The 20,137-nt window shown below is 32.8% G+C and overlaps 1 protein-coding gene across 2 annotated transcripts in view; it reads right to left on the bottom strand.

Annotated features, from left to right (window-relative positions):
• The window catches only part of LOC143070474 (metabotropic glutamate receptor 2-like), a 48,542-nt gene extending 45,231 nt beyond the window's left edge, over positions 1–3,311 (bottom strand). For both annotated transcript variants that reach the window (XR_012976542.1, XM_076244754.1), the window contains exons 1-3: positions 3,198–3,311; positions 2,311–2,919; positions 24–136 (exon numbers count right to left, since the gene is read on the bottom strand). Coding sequence is in view for 1 of the 2 variants with exons in the window: in XM_076244754.1 (XP_076100869.1) it covers positions 24–136; positions 2,311–2,784 (587 nt within the window). In the remaining variant the exon portion in view is untranslated. The remainder of the gene's footprint in view (positions 1–23; positions 137–2,310; positions 2,920–3,197) is intronic.
• Between the last annotated feature and the right edge of the window lie 16,826 nt (positions 3,312–20,137).

The raw sequence follows: 20,137 nt of genomic DNA, 5'->3' as shown, positions 1-20,137 counted from the left end.
ATTAATTTATGTTTTCTAAATACTTGAGTAGATCTGCAATTGCTTTGGCTTGAAAGTAATCTGAAGGTACGGTTCTCTTGAAATATTGAAATCGAGTTTTGTCGCTCAGTTCTGGAGAGGTAGACTGGTAACTTATCTAAAAGACAAAAAGAGTAATTATTTTTAAGACTAAAGTGTTTCAAGTTATTAGATTATTTGATTGGATAAGCAGCATATTTCTAATATGTTGATGTAATGTAGCACACATAAGGTCTTACACTTGTAGTTAAGGTTTAAAAATAGAAGTGTGAATTAATTGAAAACATGAGTATGATTGATAGCCTTTAGGAACATCTTATAATAGACCTCTATAAAAGTTTTAAATATATAAGACAAAAACGCACAAAAGTGATAAAAATCGTCATCAAAGGCAATGACTAATAAAGAGTCAGCTGATTATTTCGACCATGTTCATTTATATGTAGAATTTGACTTGTTGATAATTTTTGCAGTTAAAAGTCTATCCCTATCGATTATAGTTTTTTTTCTAGATAATACGCAAACAAGAATAAAATATATGTTATATATTTGTAGCAATTCCGAGGCGTCGGCAAAGATTTGTAATACAGTACTAACAATATGATGCTTTTTGTTAAGGAAAAACTTATCTTAAATATAAAAATAGGAAGCTGTGGTATGCTTGCCAATGAGACAAATCTCAACAAGAGACCAAAATGATACGGAAATTAACACATATAAGTCACCGTACGGTCTTCAACAATGCCCGTACCGCATAGTCTGCTATAAACGGCCAAAAAATGACAACTGTTATAAACAATTTAAACGAGAAAATCAACAACCTAATTTACGTACGAAATAATAAAATATGTAGCAACAAACAACGACAATTGAATTACAAGCTCCTGACTTCGGACAAGCACATACATAATGTGGTGGGGTTGAACATGTTCGCGGGCGTTTAACCAAGGATTTGTATAGTAAATCTATACAAATCCTTGGTGTAACAGTACACCATAAGAACAGACTATAAAAAACAGTTGAAAATGACTTAACTCATCAGATGGATACACATAGAAATGTAATAGGGAAAAAAAACAGAGTGGACGGGTACTTGTACATCCCAACAACAAAAAGACACTAAGTACAGATCTGAAACAAAATGATCAAGAACACATCCAACATCCAATTAAAGTTTTTATCAATAAAAATAACTAGAGGCTCTAAAGAGCCTGTGTCGCTCACCTTGGTGTTTGTCCATATTAAACAAAGGACACAGATGGATTCACGACAAAATTGTATTTTGGTGTCAGATGGTGATGTGTTTAAAGTTCTCACTTTACTGAACGTTCTTGTTACTTACAATTATCTCTATCTACAATGAACTTGGCCCATTAGTAACAGAGGAAAATATTTTGTAAATTGACTATCAAGGGCAATAACTCCGAAAGGAGTCAACTGACAATTTTGGTCATGTTGACCTATTTGTAGATCTGACTGGCCATGTCACCCACACATGTTTTAAACTAGATACTCCAATGATAATTGTGGCCAAGTGTGGTTAAACTTGGTCAAGTAGTTTCAGAGGAGAAGATTTTTGTAAAAGATTACAAAATACTTCGAAAAAGTGGTAAAACATGACTTTAAAGGGCAATAACTCCTTAAGGGGCCAACTGACCATTTTGGTCACGGTGACTTATTTGTAGATCTTACTTTGCTGAACATTATTGCTTTTTACAGGTTATCTCTATCTATAATAGTATTCAAGATAATAACCAAAAACAGCAAAATTTCCTTAAAATTACCAATTTAGGGGCAGCAACCCAACAACGGGTCGTCCAATTCATCTGAAAGTTTCAGGGCAGATAGATCTTGACCTGATAAACAATTTTACCCCCATGTCAGATTTGCTCTAAATGCTTTGGTTTTTGAGTTATAAGCCAAAAACTGCATTTTACCCCTATGTTCTATTTTTAGCCATGGCGGCCATCTTGGTTGGTTGGCCGGGTCACCGGACACATTTTTTAAACTAGATACCCCAATGATGATTGTGGCCAAGTTTGGTTTAATTTGGCCCAGTAGTTTCAGAGGAGAAGATTTTTGAAAAAGTTAACGACGACGGACGACGGACGACGACGGACGCAAAGTGATGGGAAAAGCTCACTTGGCCCTTTTCTTTAAATTCGAAATACAAGTAATTTGAAAATAGAATACTAGTAACATTTTTCTCATCCCTTGTAGTCCCTTTTCTTGGCATTTCTAACTTACAGTGTTTTATTTTTCATTTGTATTACTAGTAGTTAAAATACAAACCTGTGGAACTTTGAACAGACGAAGCAAACTCGCTACAGGAATTGATAATTTACTGGAAGCTGGACCAATGACACCAATCAAATTATTTTTCATCGAGTCGCCAGATTTACAAGAACATGTTTCTGCGTTCACATTCTTGTTGATTCTCATATCTAACAGCTCGTTTGTATTATCCAATGAGATTGTTTCACTTTCACACGTGTCAACCCCTACCATTCCAAGACTCAGTCCTGGAAGAATTTTTGGGTCGGCCCTATTAATCGTTAGTATTGAATATTTCATAGCTTCCAAAGCCTGTATGCCATCTTGTCCTTGGATATCCCAACATTTTTCCAATTCTGGTTTGTATGTTGAGTGAATAGGAAACAGTCCACCTAGAACTAGATCTCCCTTAAGAATATATTTGTCGTCCGCTGGTACAAAAGCTATAGAAAGTGATACCATCACATGCAAATATATCCACAAAAGTATCATAATTATTCATTAGCAAATTGTCTACATGTTACATGACGATTACAGTTGATCGCTTCTTGATTCTGATGATCTTTGTTATATAAGTGCACCACGTTTGCCTCGTTGGTTAAACCATGATATACTATACTGGTATAACTACAAGTATATAGGCAATAATCAATGGAAAGGTCTACAGTACTAACACTTAATTTGCTTAAAGGCTTGTTGTATGTGGAAAACTAAAAACGATTAACATACTTTATGTTCCCTCTTCATTGTATTTAATATATTTCCATCCAAATGTTATGTAGAAAAGTTAAGTAAATATATAGATAGAGGTTTACTTATCTGAACAAAATTAAATTTTGATGAAATTTCTTTTGATACACATTTCCCGCCATTTAACATTACAGTATAGATAAAAGCATACTTACTTTTAAGTTTTACACCATTAGATTATGATCGGACTGCAAGACAGCTATTTAATTTTAGCATTTAACCTCCATTTCAATCATTTTATACATATAGGTACTATAGCTCTATATGACTATTCTGAGTTATCCAAATATTAGAATGGGTATTTGAAACAAGGAAGTGTGACTGAGTGTTTCCGAACTGTCAAGAGGGCTCTTAGTACTTAGTTATTGGTACAATTTAACATACTACTTGGAGTCTATTATTGAAATCATGGCGGAAATAAACTTAGACAATTCGCTGTAGGGGCGGATCTAGACATTTTCTACTAGGGGGTTTCCCAACCCAGCATAAAAAGAGGGTTCCAATCATTTGTCCCCATTCAAATGCATTGATCGTCAATCGACTAGTAACTCTAAAAAAAAATACCCTCTTTTGTGTTTTGAACAAAAACTAAAGAAGATAGAAAGAAACCAAACAGACTAAATGATCAGTAATACAAGATAAACAAAACAGAGATTTTTGTTATTTCGTGTCTATGATGTTAGAGAGTATTCTTTGTTAAAGATAGACCAAGGTGAGCCAGACAGGCTCTGGTTTTAAAAACATGTAGGAACAAAAAGAAACTTTTGTAAATCATTGATGTTCTTCCCCCTTTCTAATTTGAAGAAAAGTTTTACAAATGCAGACTTATAAATTCGTGTCTAAATGAGTTAGATTTTATTGAAAAAAAAATCATTTTGTTCCACATTTTCTAATATTTGACATATATCGTACATATTTACTCATTAGTTTCCCACAGAAATAAACAGTCCCCCCCCCCCCCCCCCGATAATATTTCGTGGCTGTGTGTTGTGTAACTGTCACTACACTTCAACATTTACTATATATAAAAATCATTTAAGATAACAGGCTTATAATTTGTTCATTCGCTCACATAAAACCCATCAATGACTTTCATGACGTAAATGTGTTCATCGACTGGTTGTATCTGGACACCGAACATTACACAGCCAAGGCGACCCAACACTACATGTGATGTGTAATAAAATGCTTATGAACATATCAACAATTTCATACGGAATTAGCCTCAAGTTCAGATGTTCCGTAATAGAATGATAGTTTACACAGAAATTATAACAAAATATTATGATCCTTACCTTTTATCATTGTTTTCTATACCTTGATATGAGACTGGTTGGGGGACGTTATCTATGTTTTGGTCAAGGGTCGAATGTTACAGGATAGTTACATTCATAATTAATGAATGATATCATTTACTATGTCATTTTATATATATATATGTAACAGTGTATAATAAATGCTCGTCTCACTGTTTTGAAGATGTCATTTACTATAAAAATCCTTATAAGTTTTGAATATATATTACAATTTAGTCATCTTTGTTAAGTTAATAAATAGGCTAACAAGATACTTGCATCTACTGGAAATTTACCAAGTAATTCGTATCTTCGCTGTAACAATCTTGAGTATAGCCATCAGGTTCCCATGTTTTGACAAAATCTATGAAGAATTGCATATTCATGAGAAATCTTTCAATGACGAAGGTCTTGGAAGCGAGATATTGAGCAATCATAGTCGTCTTAGTAGGTGGTGGCTTGGGCGTCGACATTTAGGTTGTCTTTATTTATATATATTTTTTTGTAAATCAATACAATCGTGGACAGAAGCTATTTCGTGCTAAGGACAGCGAAGTAATATGGCATTGTAACCACACCTCATCCGCTTACTTTGACAGGGTTAACATTTACTGTTGTGTATGTATCCCGTCATGCCACTCCATGCCCAAGCGTCACTGTTGAATAGATATGGTCACTTTGGTTTTCTTTGGACCTTAGTAAATGCTTTGTATAACTGGAACGTTCGTTTTACTGTGTAGAATGTTTAAATTCCGAGCCAATTTGATCAAAATGGGGATATTGAATCCGGTGCCTCGTGAAGACAAAGGGTCACGCTCTCTGCACGTTAAGTGAACCCTTGCGAAGACACTTAGTGGGATCCGTAGGGGAGCTTTTACAAGACAAAGTTAAGACCCTTATCGACTTCATCCTTATTTTCTAGTTGCAGTCCAAATTTCACCAAGGTTCATCACAGACTGACCGACATAGTGTCTTATTTACAATGTTTTCTCGTCCTAAAAATGCATGAAATATTTGCTACTGAAAGGAAGGCAATCATCAATCAATTAATCAACCATTTTATACCAAAAGAGGAGAGAAAAATACAAAAAAACATCTATGTCCAACATGTAAGTCCTAAACAAACTAACAAAGCCATGGCAAAATAGAACCAGGTGCTCCGCAGGGCGCAGCTTTATACGACCGCAGAGGTCGAACCCTGAACAGTTGGGGCAAGTATGGACAAAACATTCAAGCGTGATACAGCTCTGAATTTGGATTGTGATCAAATTTTTGACATTACATGGTTTTTTTTTACACAAAACAAATGTCAAGATTTTACAAATCAATTAAAAATTTCTTCTTCAAACTTTTTAAATCTAAAATTAAATAGTTGACACAGCATAGGTTTCTGACACAGAATGAATGTGGTCTAATGAACTTAAAAGTTTGTTTTTTTTGCCTTTGAGCAATTCACTATGCTGTTGAATATTAATCCTCTCAAAAAAATGTTTGAAGAAATTTTCTTTTTATTTATGAAATCTGAAATGACAAAAATTAAACCCCCCCCTTTTTTTCACATCCCCGTTTCCCTTTTTCCAAAACTGATATCAATTCAAATTGCTAATGGAGTTTGCAACAATAACTACTCTTTTAAATACATCATAAAATATTAAAATGTAAAATAAAGTGCTTGTTATCACTGAATGGTAAAGATTGGTTGGTAGTAAAAGTGAATATACATTGTTTATTGTCTAAAACAATAAAAAAAACTTCATCAGCAACATTTTATATTGGCAAATTTCCAATGAAGTTATTAACATAAAGTTACTGGCAAATAAAAATAGAAAATGACATCATAGTCATGTCTGGCAAATGTCCAACATACATTATCTAAAAACATTTTAGATAAGATAAGGAAAAAAAGCTTCATCAGCAACATTTTATATTGGCAAATTTCCAATGAAGTTATTTACATAAAGTTATTGGCAAATGAAAATATAAAATGACATCATAGTCATGTCTGGCAAATTTCCAACATATATTATCAACTACTATTCTATACAAAGAAAGATAACTCCAATTGAAAATTAATTGCTATTGCACAATATTGTGCAATTAGATATTTCTTGCTATTGTGCAATACTGTGCAATTGAAAATTTCTTGCTATTGCACAATACTTGATATGGAATCCTGATTTGGACCAACTTGAAAACTGGGCCCATAATCAAAAATCAAAGTACATATTTAGATAAAGCATATCAAATAAGCCCAAAAATTTAATTTTTGTTAAAATCAAACTTAGTTTAATTTTGGACCCTTTGGACCTTAATGTAGACCAATTTGAAAACGGGACCAAAAATTAAGAATCTACATACATAGTTAGATTCGGCATATCAAAGAACCCCAATTATTCAATTTTTGATGAAATCACACAAAGTTCAATTTTGGACCCTTTGGGCCCCTTATTCCTAAACTGTTAGGAACAAAACTCCCAAAATCAAACCCAACCTTCCTTTTATGGTCATAAACCTTGTATCAAAATTTCATAGATTTCTATTCACTTAAACTAAGGTTATAGTGCGAAAACCAAGAAAATGCTTATTTGGGCCCTTTTTGGACCCTAATTCCTAAAATGTTGGAACCAAAACTCCCAAAATCAATCCCAACCTTCCTTTTGTGGTCATAAACCTTGTGTTAAAATTTCATTGATTTTTATTCACTTTTACTAAAGTTAGAGTGCGAAAACTAAAAGTATTCGGACGACGACGACGACGACGACGACGACGACGCAGACGACGACGCCAACGTGATAGCAATATACGACCAAAAAATTAAAATTTTTGCGGTCGTATAAAAAATAGACCAAAAGACAATCAAAGCATACAAAATAGAAAACTAATGACTTAGCAACACTTACCCCATCAAATACTAGGGGTCATCTCATGTGCTTCGAACCCGTCGTGTTGATCATGAAAGTCAATATCCGGTTAAAAGTTTCATTTGCAATGTCAAATTCGGGGGAAAGGAGGACTGGAATGTGTTTTAACTTTACGACGATTTGAAGTTATCCGTCACCATCTGTGAAACAGATATTACAAAACAGTCGTGGTTGCGTCTGTAAAACTATTGAGGGTAGACTTGTGGGCAGTAACCTCTTTCAAAGGAAATCGTAGGAGGGCCGAAAGCTCTGGAGTCTCGTATTATCTAGGAGATATATCCTCCATATGAAGGCGCTGCTAGAATTTGGCAACATTGAAAAGAAAAGTTCACTATAGGGAAGATGAAAGCATCCTTTATATAGTAAAGTTTTGTTCTCAAAATATGAGGCAGACTTAGATGTATCTGCTGTACTTATTTTCAAATTCAAAGTTATAATTCTGTAACGCCATATCATAATGGAATAACGGTATCTTCGACGGAGGTAACTTTTTCTGGTATATCTGCGATAGAACCTCGGGCTAGTACTTTCGACAGAGAACACATTCTCTAGTTTTAACAACAATGAGGCAGACTTAGATGTATCTGCTGTACTTATTTTCAAATTCAAAGTTACAATTCTGTAACGCCATATCATAATGGAATAACGGTATCTTCGACGGAGGTAACTTTTTCTGGTATCTGCGATAGAACGTCGGGCTAGTACTTTCGACAGAGAACACATTCTCTAGTTTTAACACTTGTAAGTTTCTATGATAAAGGACACATTCACTAGTGTCTACATCAAAGATCTACAAGTCAACAGAAGACACATTATCTAATACCTAGGGCTAGATAGAGCACACTTTCTCATGTACCTACGACTAGTGTCGAGTTATATGATCTTATATGCGGACTGGAGCTCAGTGACGGATCTAGAAATTTTCATGAGAGGGGGCCCACTGACTGCCTAAAGGGGGGGGGGGGCGATTCCGTCATGCTTCAGTGATTCCCTATATAACCAACCAAAATTTTTCTAAATCCGCCTCTGGAGCTGGATCTGCCGGTGAGTTTGATCAAGTGAGTTTAGATTCGGAATACACATGCCACGTGACTTTCTTGACTTATATATAATAGTTAGGTACATTGATATAGATAAGTCTTCCATGATCGAAATAGTCAGCCGACTCCTTATTACAGTTATTGCCCTTTGATGACTTTTTTTCCCTATTTATGGGTCTTTTGCCTTACAACTTAATTATAATAGGTAAATAGACAGAGGCGGATTTAGGGGGGGGGGGGGGTTATATAGGGAATCACTGAGCGTGACTGGAGCGGGCCCCCTCTTAGGTCAGTCAGTGGGCCCCCACTTATGAAAATTTCTGGATCCGCCACTGATAGAAACAAGAAAAGATTTATATTTAAGACAACTTGGAGGAATCGGCAAACAACTCCTTATTAGAGTTATTGTCCTTTAATGACGATTTTTACCATTCCCCTTTGTCTTGTAGATAGAAATTTTTTACAATAGATCTATAGATAGACACTTTAAATAACAAAAGATGACCAGCAAGGCAATACCTACTAATAAGTCAAATTTTGCCGAAATAATTAGTAGACTCACTCTTTATAGATAAGGATTTTTTGTATCCGGTTTCTTTTGTGTTTTGAACAAAAAGTGTAAAAGATAAACAAAACAGAGATATTTGATATTCTGTTTTTGTCTCCAATGTTGCAGAGTATCCTTTGCCTTTGGTTAATATGCATATAACCAAAGGTGAGCCATACAGGCTTTTATTTCAATAGCATACAGGAAAAAAATAACCGTTTGAAAACCATTGTTTTTTTTTTATTTACATCCCTCTTTTTTTTGACTGACCTAAGAGGGGGCCCGCTCCAGTCATGCTTCAATGATTCCCTATATAATCAACCAAATTTTTCCCACAAAAGGGGGGGGGGGGCCGGGCCCCCCAGCCCCCCCTCCCTGGATCCACCTATGATCATTTACTAAATTGAAAACACCATTTAAGATAACAAGCTTATAGTCCTAAGTCAGGAATCTGATGTTCAGTAGTAGTCGTTTGTTGATGTGGTGTTTCTCGTTTTTGTTAGGATTTAGTCTGTCTGACAGTTGGTTTTCCTGTTTGAATGGTTTAACACTAGTAATTTTTGAGGCCATTTATAGCTTGCTGTTTGGTGTGAGCCAATGCTCCATGTTGAAGACCGTACTTTGACCTATAATGGTTTACTTTTACAAATTGTGACTTGGATGTTGAGTTGTCTTATTTGTGATGATGATGAAAGTTTTTTCATGTGGCCTTTTTTGTCCAATTAGAATCAATGATTGCTTCATGTGGCCTTTTTTGTCCAATTAGAATCAATGACTGCTTTATGTGTCTATAATGTTTTAATCCAATTAAAACCAAATGACAACCAGATGCTCTGCAGGGCGCAGCTTTATACGACCGCAGAGGTTGAACCCTGAACGGTTGGGGCAAGTATGGACACAACATTCAAGCTGGATTCAGCTCTAAATTTGGATTGTGATTAAATAGTTGACAAAGCATAGGTTTCTGACACAGAATGAATGTGGTCTAATGAGATTTAAAAATTTTTTTTTGCCTTTGAGCAATTCACTATGCTGTTGAATACTGATCCTCTCAAAAAAATGTTTGAAGAAATTTTCTTTTTATTTATGAAATCTGAAATGAGAAAAATTTAACCCCCCCCTACCCCCCCCCCTTTTTTTTTTAAATCCCCCTTTCCCAATTTCCAAAACTGATGTCAATTCAAATTTCTAATGGAGTTTGCAACAAAAACTACTCATTTAAATACATCATAAAATATTAAAATGTAAAATAAAGTGCTTGTTATCACTGAATGGTAAAGATTGTTTTAATTTATCAGTTGATAGTAAAAGTGAATATACATTGTATATTGTATAAAACAATGATTTAAGTTGATTCAACTACTATTCTGGACAAAGAAAGATAACTCCAATTGAACAATTTCTTGCTATTGCACAATATTGTGCAATTAGATATTTCTTGCTATTGCGCAATACTGTGCAATTGAAAATATTTGCTAATGCACAATACTGTGCAATTGAAGATTTTTTGCTATTGCGCAATACTGTGCAATTGAAAATTTCTTGCTATTGCACAAAACTGTGCAATTGAAGATTTCTTGCTATTGCTGAATTCTGTGCAATTGAAAATTTCTTGCTATTGCACAATACTTAATATAATAATTTTGGATGCTGATTTGAACCAACTTGAAAACGGGGTCCATAATCAAAAATCTAAGTACATGTTTGGATTCAGCATATCAAAAAAGCCCAAGAATTCAATTTTTGTTAAAATCAAAGTTAGTTTTATTTTGGACCCTTTGGACTTTAATGTAGACCAATTTGAAAACAGGACCAAAAATTAAAAATCTACATACACAGTTAGATTTGGCATATCAAAGAACCCCAATTATTCAATTTTTGATGAAATCAAACAAAGTTTAATTTTGGACCCCCATTTAGACCAACTTGAAAACTGGGCCAATAATAAAAAAATTAAGTACATTTTTGGATTCAGCATATCAAAGAACCCCAAGGATTCAATTTTTGTTAAAATCAAACTAAGTTTAATTTTGGACCCTTTGGACCTTAATGTAGACCAATTTGAAAACGGGACTAAAAATTAAGAATCTACATACACAGTTAGATTCAGCATATCACAGAACCCCAATTTTTCAATTTTTGATGAAATCAAACAAAGTTCAATTTTGGACTCTTTGGGCCCCTTATTCCTGAACTGTTGGGACCAAACCTCCCAAAATCAATCCCAACCTTCCTTTTGTGGTCATAAACCTTGTGTTTAAATTTCATTGACTTCTGTTTACTTATACTAAAGTTATTGTGCGAAAACCAAGAATAATGCTTATTTGGGCTTCTTTTTGGCCCCTAATTTCTAAACTGTTGGAACCAAAACTCCCAAAATCAATCCCAACCGTCCTTTTGTGGTCGTAAACCTTGTGTCAAAATTTCATACATTTTTATTTACTTAAACTAAAGTAATAGTGTGAAAACCAAGAAAATGCTTATTTGGGCCTTTTTGGCCCCTAATACCTAAAATATTGGGACCAAAACTCCCAAAATCAATCTCAACCTTCCTTTTGTGGTCATTAACCTTGTGTTAAAATTTCATAGATTTCTATTCACTTTTACTAAAGTTAGAGTGCGAAAACTAAAAAGTATTCGGACGACGACGACGCAGACATCATACCAATATACGACCAAAATTTTTTTAATTTTTGCGGTCGTATAAAAATATTTAGCAGTCCTTCTATACATCATTCCTGCGAAGTTTACTTCACACAGGCTACTTGTTTCATAGAGTGATTTGCCCTACAGCTTAAATGGAAACTGTTCCACCATGTTTGGAACCAGAGCAACAGTAAATGAGATTATTTCAAATGGCTAACCAAATCATCAATCCTAAAATCAAAATCTGCCACTAGATCTGGCAGTTATGCTTTTTATCTAATATAAATGATGAAAGTTTATAGAAGACCTTCTATACATCATTTCTGCCAAATAACTAAATGGGTTAAATGAACAAGAGGCTCTAAAAGCCTGTGTGGCTCACCTTGGTCTATGTGCATATTAAACAAATGACACATATGGATTCATGACAACATTGTGTTTGGCGCTGGTGATGTGTTTGTAGATCTTATTTTACTGAACATTTTGCTACTTAAAATTATCTCTTTCTATAATGAACTTGGCCCATGCAGTAGTTACAGACGAAAAAATTTAGTAAAAATTTACAAAAATTTACAAAATATATGAAAATTGTTAAAAATTTACTAAACAGGGCAATAACTCCATAAGGGGTGAATTGACCATTTTGGTCATGTTGACTTATTTTTAGGTCTTACTTTGCTGTACATTATTGCTGTTTACAGTTTATCTTTCTTTAATAATATTGAAGAAAAATAAACAAAAGCTGCAAAATTTTCATAAAATTAACAATTCAGGGGTAGCAACCCAAAAACGGGTTGCCTGATTGGTCTGAAAATTTCAGGACAGATTTTGACCTAATGAACAATTTTATCCCCCTCAGATTTGCTCTTAATGTTTTGGTTTCAGAGATATGAGCCAAAAACTGCGTTTTACCCTATGTACTATTTAGCCATGTCGGCCATCTTGATTCGCGGGCGGGGTCATCGGAAACAATTTTAAACTAGATACCCTAATGATGATTGTGGACAAGTTTGATTAAATTTGTCTCAGTAGTTTCAGAGGAGAAGATTTTTGTAAAAGATTACAACCAGATGATTCGCAGGGCGCAGCTTTATACGACCCCAGAGTTCGAACAGTTGGGGCAAGTATGGACACAACATTCAAGCTTGAGACAGCTCTGAATTTGGATTGTGATTAAATAGTTGACACAACATAGGTTTCTGACACAGAATGAATGTTGTCTAAGAACGAAAACTTAAAAACTTAAAATTTTTAAATTGGACATTTACCTATTATGGTCCAATATCCAAAATCTAAATACATGGTTAGATTCAGCATATCAAAAAACCCCAAGAATTCAATTTTTGATGAAATCAAATAAAGTTCAATTTTGGACCCTTAAGACTTCAATGTGAACCAATTTGATAACCGGGCCCAAATATCAAAAATCTAAATACATGGTTAGATTCAGCATATATCAAAGAACCCCATATATTCAATTTTTGTGGAAATCAAACAAAGTTTAATTTTGGACCCCGATTTGGACCAACTTGAAAACTGGGACTATAATCAAACAAGAGGCTGTCACAACGACAGCATACCGGATTTATTAACATTTATTTGTGTCCTGGCAATATCACAAGAACCATTACTGATGAATGGTGAAAGTGAAAATCGTCAATATCAAATTTGACCTCCATTTTGTCATCAGTATCAACATATTAAAATTTGAAAAGCTTAGATTGAATGGTTCATGAGTAAATGCAACAACGTGAATGGAAACGCCATTTGACGATCTTTCAAGATCCATAACTCCTGAACGGTAGAAGTCAAAATCGTAATTATTGAACTTGACCTCTATTTTGTCATCAGTAACAACATATTAAAATTTCAAAAGCTTTGGTTGAATGGTTCATGAGAAAATGCACGGACACGACGGGAAACACCATTTTTCAATCTTTCAAGAACCATAACTCCTGAGCAGTAAAAGTCAAAATCGTCATTATTAAACTTGACCTCCATTTTGTCATCAGTAACAGCATATTAAAATTTCGGAAGCTTTGGTAGAACAGTTCATGCGTAAATGCACGAACACAACTGGAAACTCCATTTTTCAATCTTTCAAGAACCATAACTCCTGAACAATAAAAGTCAAAATCGCCATTATTGAACTTGACCTTCGTATAGTTGTCAGTAATAACATATTAAAATTTTAAAAGCTTTGGTTGAACTGTTCATGAGTTAATGCACGGACAACATTTGATTGCCGCCCGCCCGCCCGCCATACATCCCCAAATCAATAACTGACATTTTTGTCACAAAAATCCGGTTAAAAATCTAAAACATGTTTAGATTCAGCATATCAAAGAACCCCAAGAATTCAATTTATGTTGAAATCAAACAAAGTTTAATTTTGGACCTCGATTTTTGACCAACTTGAAAACTGGGCCCATATTCAAAAATCTAAGTACATGTTTAGATTCAGCATATCAAAGAACCCAAAGTATTTAATTTTTGTTAAAATCAAACTGAGTTTAATTTTGGACCCTTTGGACCTTAATGTAGACCAATTTGAAAACAGAACCAACCAGGTGCTCCGCAGGGCGCAGCTTTATACGACCGCAGAGGTCGAACCCTGAACAGTTGGGGCAAGTATGGACAAAACATTCAAGCGTGATACAGCTCTGAATTTGGATTGTGATCAAATTTTTGACATTACATGGTGTTTTTTTACACAAAACAAATGTCAAGATTTTACAAATTTTACAATTAAAGATTTCTTCTTCAAACTTTTTAAATCTAAAATTGAATAGTTGACACAGCATAGGTTTCTGACACAGAATGAATGTGGTCTAATGAACTTAAAAGTTTGTTTTTGCCTTTTAGCAATTCACTATGCTGTTGAATATTAATCCTCTCAAAAAAATGTTTGAAGAAATTTTCTTTTTATTTATCAAATCTGAAATGAGAAAAATTTAACCCCCCCCCCCCTTTTTTCACATCCCCGTTTCCCTTTTTTCCAAAACTGATATCAAGTCAAATTTCTAATGGAGTTTGCAACAATAACTACTCTTTTAAATACATCATAAAATATTAAAATGTAAAATAAAGTGCTTGTTATCACTGAATGGTAAAGATTGGTTGGTAGTAAAAGTGAATATACATTGTTTATTGTATAAAACAATAAAAAAAACTTCATCAGCAACATTTTATATTGGCAAATTTCCAATGAAGTTATTTACATAAAGTTATTGGCAAATAAAAATAGAAAATGACATCATAGTCATGTCTGGCAAATGTCCAACATACATTATCTAAAAACATTTTAGATAAGATAAGGAAAAACAGCTTCATCAGCAACATTTTATATTGGCAAATTTCCAATGAAGTTATTTACATAAAGTTATTGGCAAATAAAAATAGAAAATGACATCATAGTCATGTCTGGCAAATTTCCAACATATATTATCAACTACTATTCTATACAAAGAAAGATAACTCCAATTGAAAATTAATTGCTATTGCACAATATTGTGCAATTAGATATTTCTTGCTATTGTGCAATACTGTGCAATTGAAAATTTCTTGCTATTGCACAATATTTGATATGGAATCCTGATTTGGACCAACTTGAAAACTGGGCCCATAATCAAAAATCAAAGTATATATTTAGATAAAGCATATCAAATAAGCCCAAGAATTTAATTTTTGTTAAAATCAAACTTAGTTTAATTTTGGACCCTTTGGACCTTAATGTAGACCAATTTGAAAACTGGACCAAAAATTAAGAATCTACATACACACTTAGATTTGGCATATCAAAGAACCCATTTATTCAATTTTTTATGAAATCAAACAAAGTTTAATTTTGGACCCCCATTTGGACCAACTTGAAAACTAGGCCAATAATTAAAAATCTAAGTACATTTTTAAATTCAGCATATCAAAGAACCCCAAGGATTCAATTTTTGTTAAAATCAAACTAAGTTTAATTTTGGACCCTTTGGATCTTAATGTAGACCAATTTGAAAATGGGACCAAAATTTAAGAATCTACATACATAGTTAGATTCGGCATATCAAAGAACCCCAATTATTCAATTTTTAATGAAATCACACAAAGTTCAATTTTGGACCCTTTGGGCCCCTTATTCCTAAACTGTTAGGACCAAAACTCCCAAAATCAAACCCAACCTTCCTTTTATGGTCATAAACCTTGTGTTTAAATTTCATAGATTTCTATTTACTTATACTAAAGTTATGGTGCAAAAACCAAAAATAATGCTTATTTGGGCCCCTTTTTGGCCCCTAGTTCATAAACTGTTGTGACCTCAACTCCAAAAATCAATCCCAACCTTCCTTTTGTGGTCATAAACCTTGTGTTAAAATTTCATTGATTTCTATTTACTTAAACTAAAGTTATAGGGCGAAAACCAAGAATAATGCTTATTTGGGCCCTTTTTTGGCCCCTAATTCCTAAACTGTTGGAACCAAAACTCCCAAAATCAATCCCAACCTTTCTTTTGTGGTCATAAACCTTATGTCAAAATTTCATAGATTTCTATTTACTTAAACTAAAGTTATAGTGCGAAAACCAAGAAAATGCTTATTTGGGCCCTTTTTGGCCCCTAATTCCTAAAATGTTGAAACTAAAACTCCCAAAATCAATCCCAACCTTCCTTTTGTGGTCATAAACCTTGTGTTAAAATTTCATAGATTTCTATTCACTTTTACTAAAGTTAGAGTGCGAAAACTAAAAGTATTCGGACGACGACGACGACGCCAACGTGATAGCAATATACGACAAAAAATTTGAATCGTATAAAAATTAAGAATCTACATACACAGTAAGATTCAGCATATCAAAGAACCCCAATTATTCAGATTTAGATGAAATCAAACAAAGTTTAATTTTGGACCTTTTGGGCCTCAAATTCCTTAACTGTTGGGACCAAAACTCCCAAAATCAATCCCAACCTTCCTTTTATGGTCATAAACCTTGTGTTTAAATTTCATAGATTTCTATTTACTTTTACTCAAGTTATGGTGCGAAAACCAAGAAAAATGCTTATTTGGGCCCCTTTTTGGCCCCCAATTCCTAAACTGTTGGGACCAAAACTCCCAAAATCAATCCCAACCTTCCTTTTGTGGTCATAAACCTTGTGTTTAAATTTCATAGATTTCTATTTCCTTAAACTAAAGTTATTGTGGGAAAACCAATGTGTCTTCGGACCACGACGAAGTCGCCAACGTCATACCTATATATAGCATATTAATCTATTGCAATAAAAAATCATAATATCTAATAAAATTTGTAGATTTAGCTAACAAAGTCCTTATATTTGTATAAAGTAACATTCGTTTATAGTGGAAAATTGTTTTAAGGTTGAATAAGCTACAATTAAAAATTGCTTGCTAGTCCCTCTCTGTGATTACCATTAGATAACTCTGGTTCATTTCCCTATCAATCTATCATCAAGGGAAGATAAATAATTCAATTTTCATTCATAGTCTTTTTTCAAAAATGATGAACGGTTATTTATATTGGTATGTAATCATTTTAAATGTTTCAAATTTATGAAATTATATTTGTACATCAATGTTTTTGATACACCAATAACAAACACTGAAATATATTGAATTGATACATTTGTAATTATTTAAAATTATATCAGAAACCTAAACTTAATTATAAAATATTGAAGCTGTTAAAGGGAGACAATACTCGCAAAACTTTTTCGAATTGGCACATAATACAACAGAATGTCACTCTTGCATACAAATTGCACATCAATATAATTAATTAACTGTTCAATCGTGCTCCACCTTCAATGATGATTCTAAATTATAAATATAACCAAAAGTTGTTAATCTACAGATAGTGAAGACTAATGAAAGCTAACCTACTGTAAAAATATTTCTTTGCAATTTTTTAAAACTTCCTCAGAAAAATGCTCGAGCCACTTGACTTTCATAGCTCATAATTAACATTTTTACACAATATTTGAATAAAGTAGTTAAAGATTATTCCCTTCTCAAAGTGTAAGACGCAATAAAAATCGTGTGCTTGCACCATCTTACCGAAATACGGATTTAATTAAATCCTGAACATTTCGACATTTCTTCGTTTATATTTTATCAAAACCGGTTTTAAACAAATCACAAGTATGTGTTAAAATCCGACTTAATACCTATTTCCCGATATGGTCAGGTAAATTTGCTACAATATATGACTGCAAAAATTTATTGCGGTCGTATAAAAACTATAAAAACACTCTAAACACCATAAGAAATTATATTTGTAAAATGGTGTGTACAAAATAGATAAAGAATTAAAGTTATCATGCCACATGAACAATTGATGATTACAGTCTCATAACCATTGAATTAATCATTATAATGGAAGGAAGCTAATAAACCTATTATTGTGTTAAAATTTCATAAGAACTCCTAAAGAATCATGATTTAACTATGGAACATTTGAAAAAAATGCTTTGTTTGAGAACTTACACTCTGGATTGACAAATCTTTAAAATCGAAATAGAGCTAACAGTCATTAGATGTGACTCAAGTCAATAATTTACTTGTTATTCTTTTTAAAAAGCACACATGAGTCATCAATAAACTTTTCATAATCAACGCCTACTATTTTGATGATTAAAAGTCCCATAACCCAAAAAAGCTTACAGGTAATCTGAAAATCAACAAAATCGAAAGGTAGTTTCTTTAAAATGTTACATTGTGTAAACATTTTATCTGTGTAGGCATGATTATTGAGTTGTCATGTGACTTTTGTTTGAGGTAAAAGTCACCACTAATCTTCTAAAATCATCAAAATCAAAACAAAACAAGTCTTCATAAAACCTTAAACCTTGTACAAATACAGTAAGGATTCTTTTAAATATTATTTTTAATTATTATAATATAATAATTGTGAGACATGGTCAGACATTGAACTGACAGATGGAATAACAACAGGCATGATAACTAAACAAGTCCCATAACTCTGCAACAACAAATATGAAAACTATTAAAATGTATACTAACACTTTAATGACCTTTTCAGCTTATTTGGTTCAGTTAGAAAGAATTGAGTCATGTCACATATTCTACTTCAGTTTATAGGTACTTAGGTACAAAGTTAAGTTTTCCCATTTGACAATTGCAAAATAAGGAGCTGCTTAAAACATGATACTACTGTGAGATATCATAACAGGAACATTAAACCTATCCTAGGTGATTGTAAACAGGAACATTAAACCTATCCTAGGTGATTGTAAACAGGAACATTAAACCTATCCTAGGTGATTGTAAACAGGAACATTAAACCTATCCTAGGTGATTGTAAACAGGAACATTAAACCTATCCTAGGTGATTGTAAACAGGAACATTAAACCTATCCTAGGTGATTGTAAACACAGTTTTATGTTTTATATTTATTTGACAGACAAACAAATGTAAATTGAACTCTGAATTATACTATGATAACTTTCCCTTATGGTTAAAACTGAAAAAAACAAAGTTTATCAGGACTGATGCAACATGTGCTTATCAGAAGCTTGCTCTCATTCAGATGATTCTAAGGATGAATATCATCCAATTTTACAATCAATGCAAGATGAATAAAATTTGGTAGATTATTATGCATTCTTTGTTACAAAAGATTATGAACATAACTTAAAGTTATTAAGTACTATGTAATATGCAAGTCAAAATTATAATGAAACCTTTTAAATCATGCATTAGGGGTTTCTAACCACCTTGAATACCCATAAGGGTCTTGCAGGGTCGGTTTAGATACACATCAGACATTAAGTTATCAATTATTACAATACACATTTGACAATATGTATGCTTGTGACATCAAATCTCAATGTAAACTATTTAAAGAAATGAAAATTTAATAATCATTGATGACACTTGAAACATTACATTTTAATTTAATTTACCAATACATGTATATAACATAATTTCACTATAATTAGAAAAGTTTTAAGTAGGAAAATGGATCAGACAGAAAGTAGCTAGTTATTATTCATTATACATGTAACTATTATAAATAAATATATATATGTACATTTAATTCCAAATACTTTGGTTCTTCATGGCACTTTTGAAGATAAAATATAACCATTAAGTATTTATTGTTAAACAAGATCATGGCAAAGGATCAGTGATGAATCTTCAGTGATCTTTTCTCAAATGAACAAAATGTGGGGTTTAATTACATGGTTAATTCTTAAAGCAGATAATTTGTTTGGTAAGATAACATATCAAACAGCAAAGGCAATGCCACTTTTTAACAATTTTTAACATAATATTCTTGAGGATTTTCTTGGTTGAAATTAAAAAAAAATCTTGAATTTAAAATGACGTCTACATGACTATACTGCAAGTACAGTGCTTTTAATTTTTAAATGAAAAAAAAAGAACAAAATTAAAACTAGAGTATGAAAGACATTATCATTATACAATTGAATAACATAAAACATACATCAATTCCTTAAAACAGTAAAAATCTAGCATAGCAACACAAATGCATGTAATCACAGACACCATTTAACATCTGAAAGATACAAAATGTACAATGAAAAATTCAAAATATGAAGCTATTACACAGTAAATTGCTTCTCTCTTTTCTATATATATATGTATATAAAAAGATAA

Source organism: Mytilus galloprovincialis, chromosome 1 (assembly GCF_965363235.1).
Source record: "Mytilus galloprovincialis chromosome 1, xbMytGall1.hap1.1, whole genome shotgun sequence".
NCBI classification, from domain to species: Eukaryota; Metazoa; Mollusca; class Bivalvia; order Mytilida; family Mytilidae; genus Mytilus; species Mytilus galloprovincialis.
This window is presented reverse-complemented; position numbering and strand designations above follow the sequence as displayed.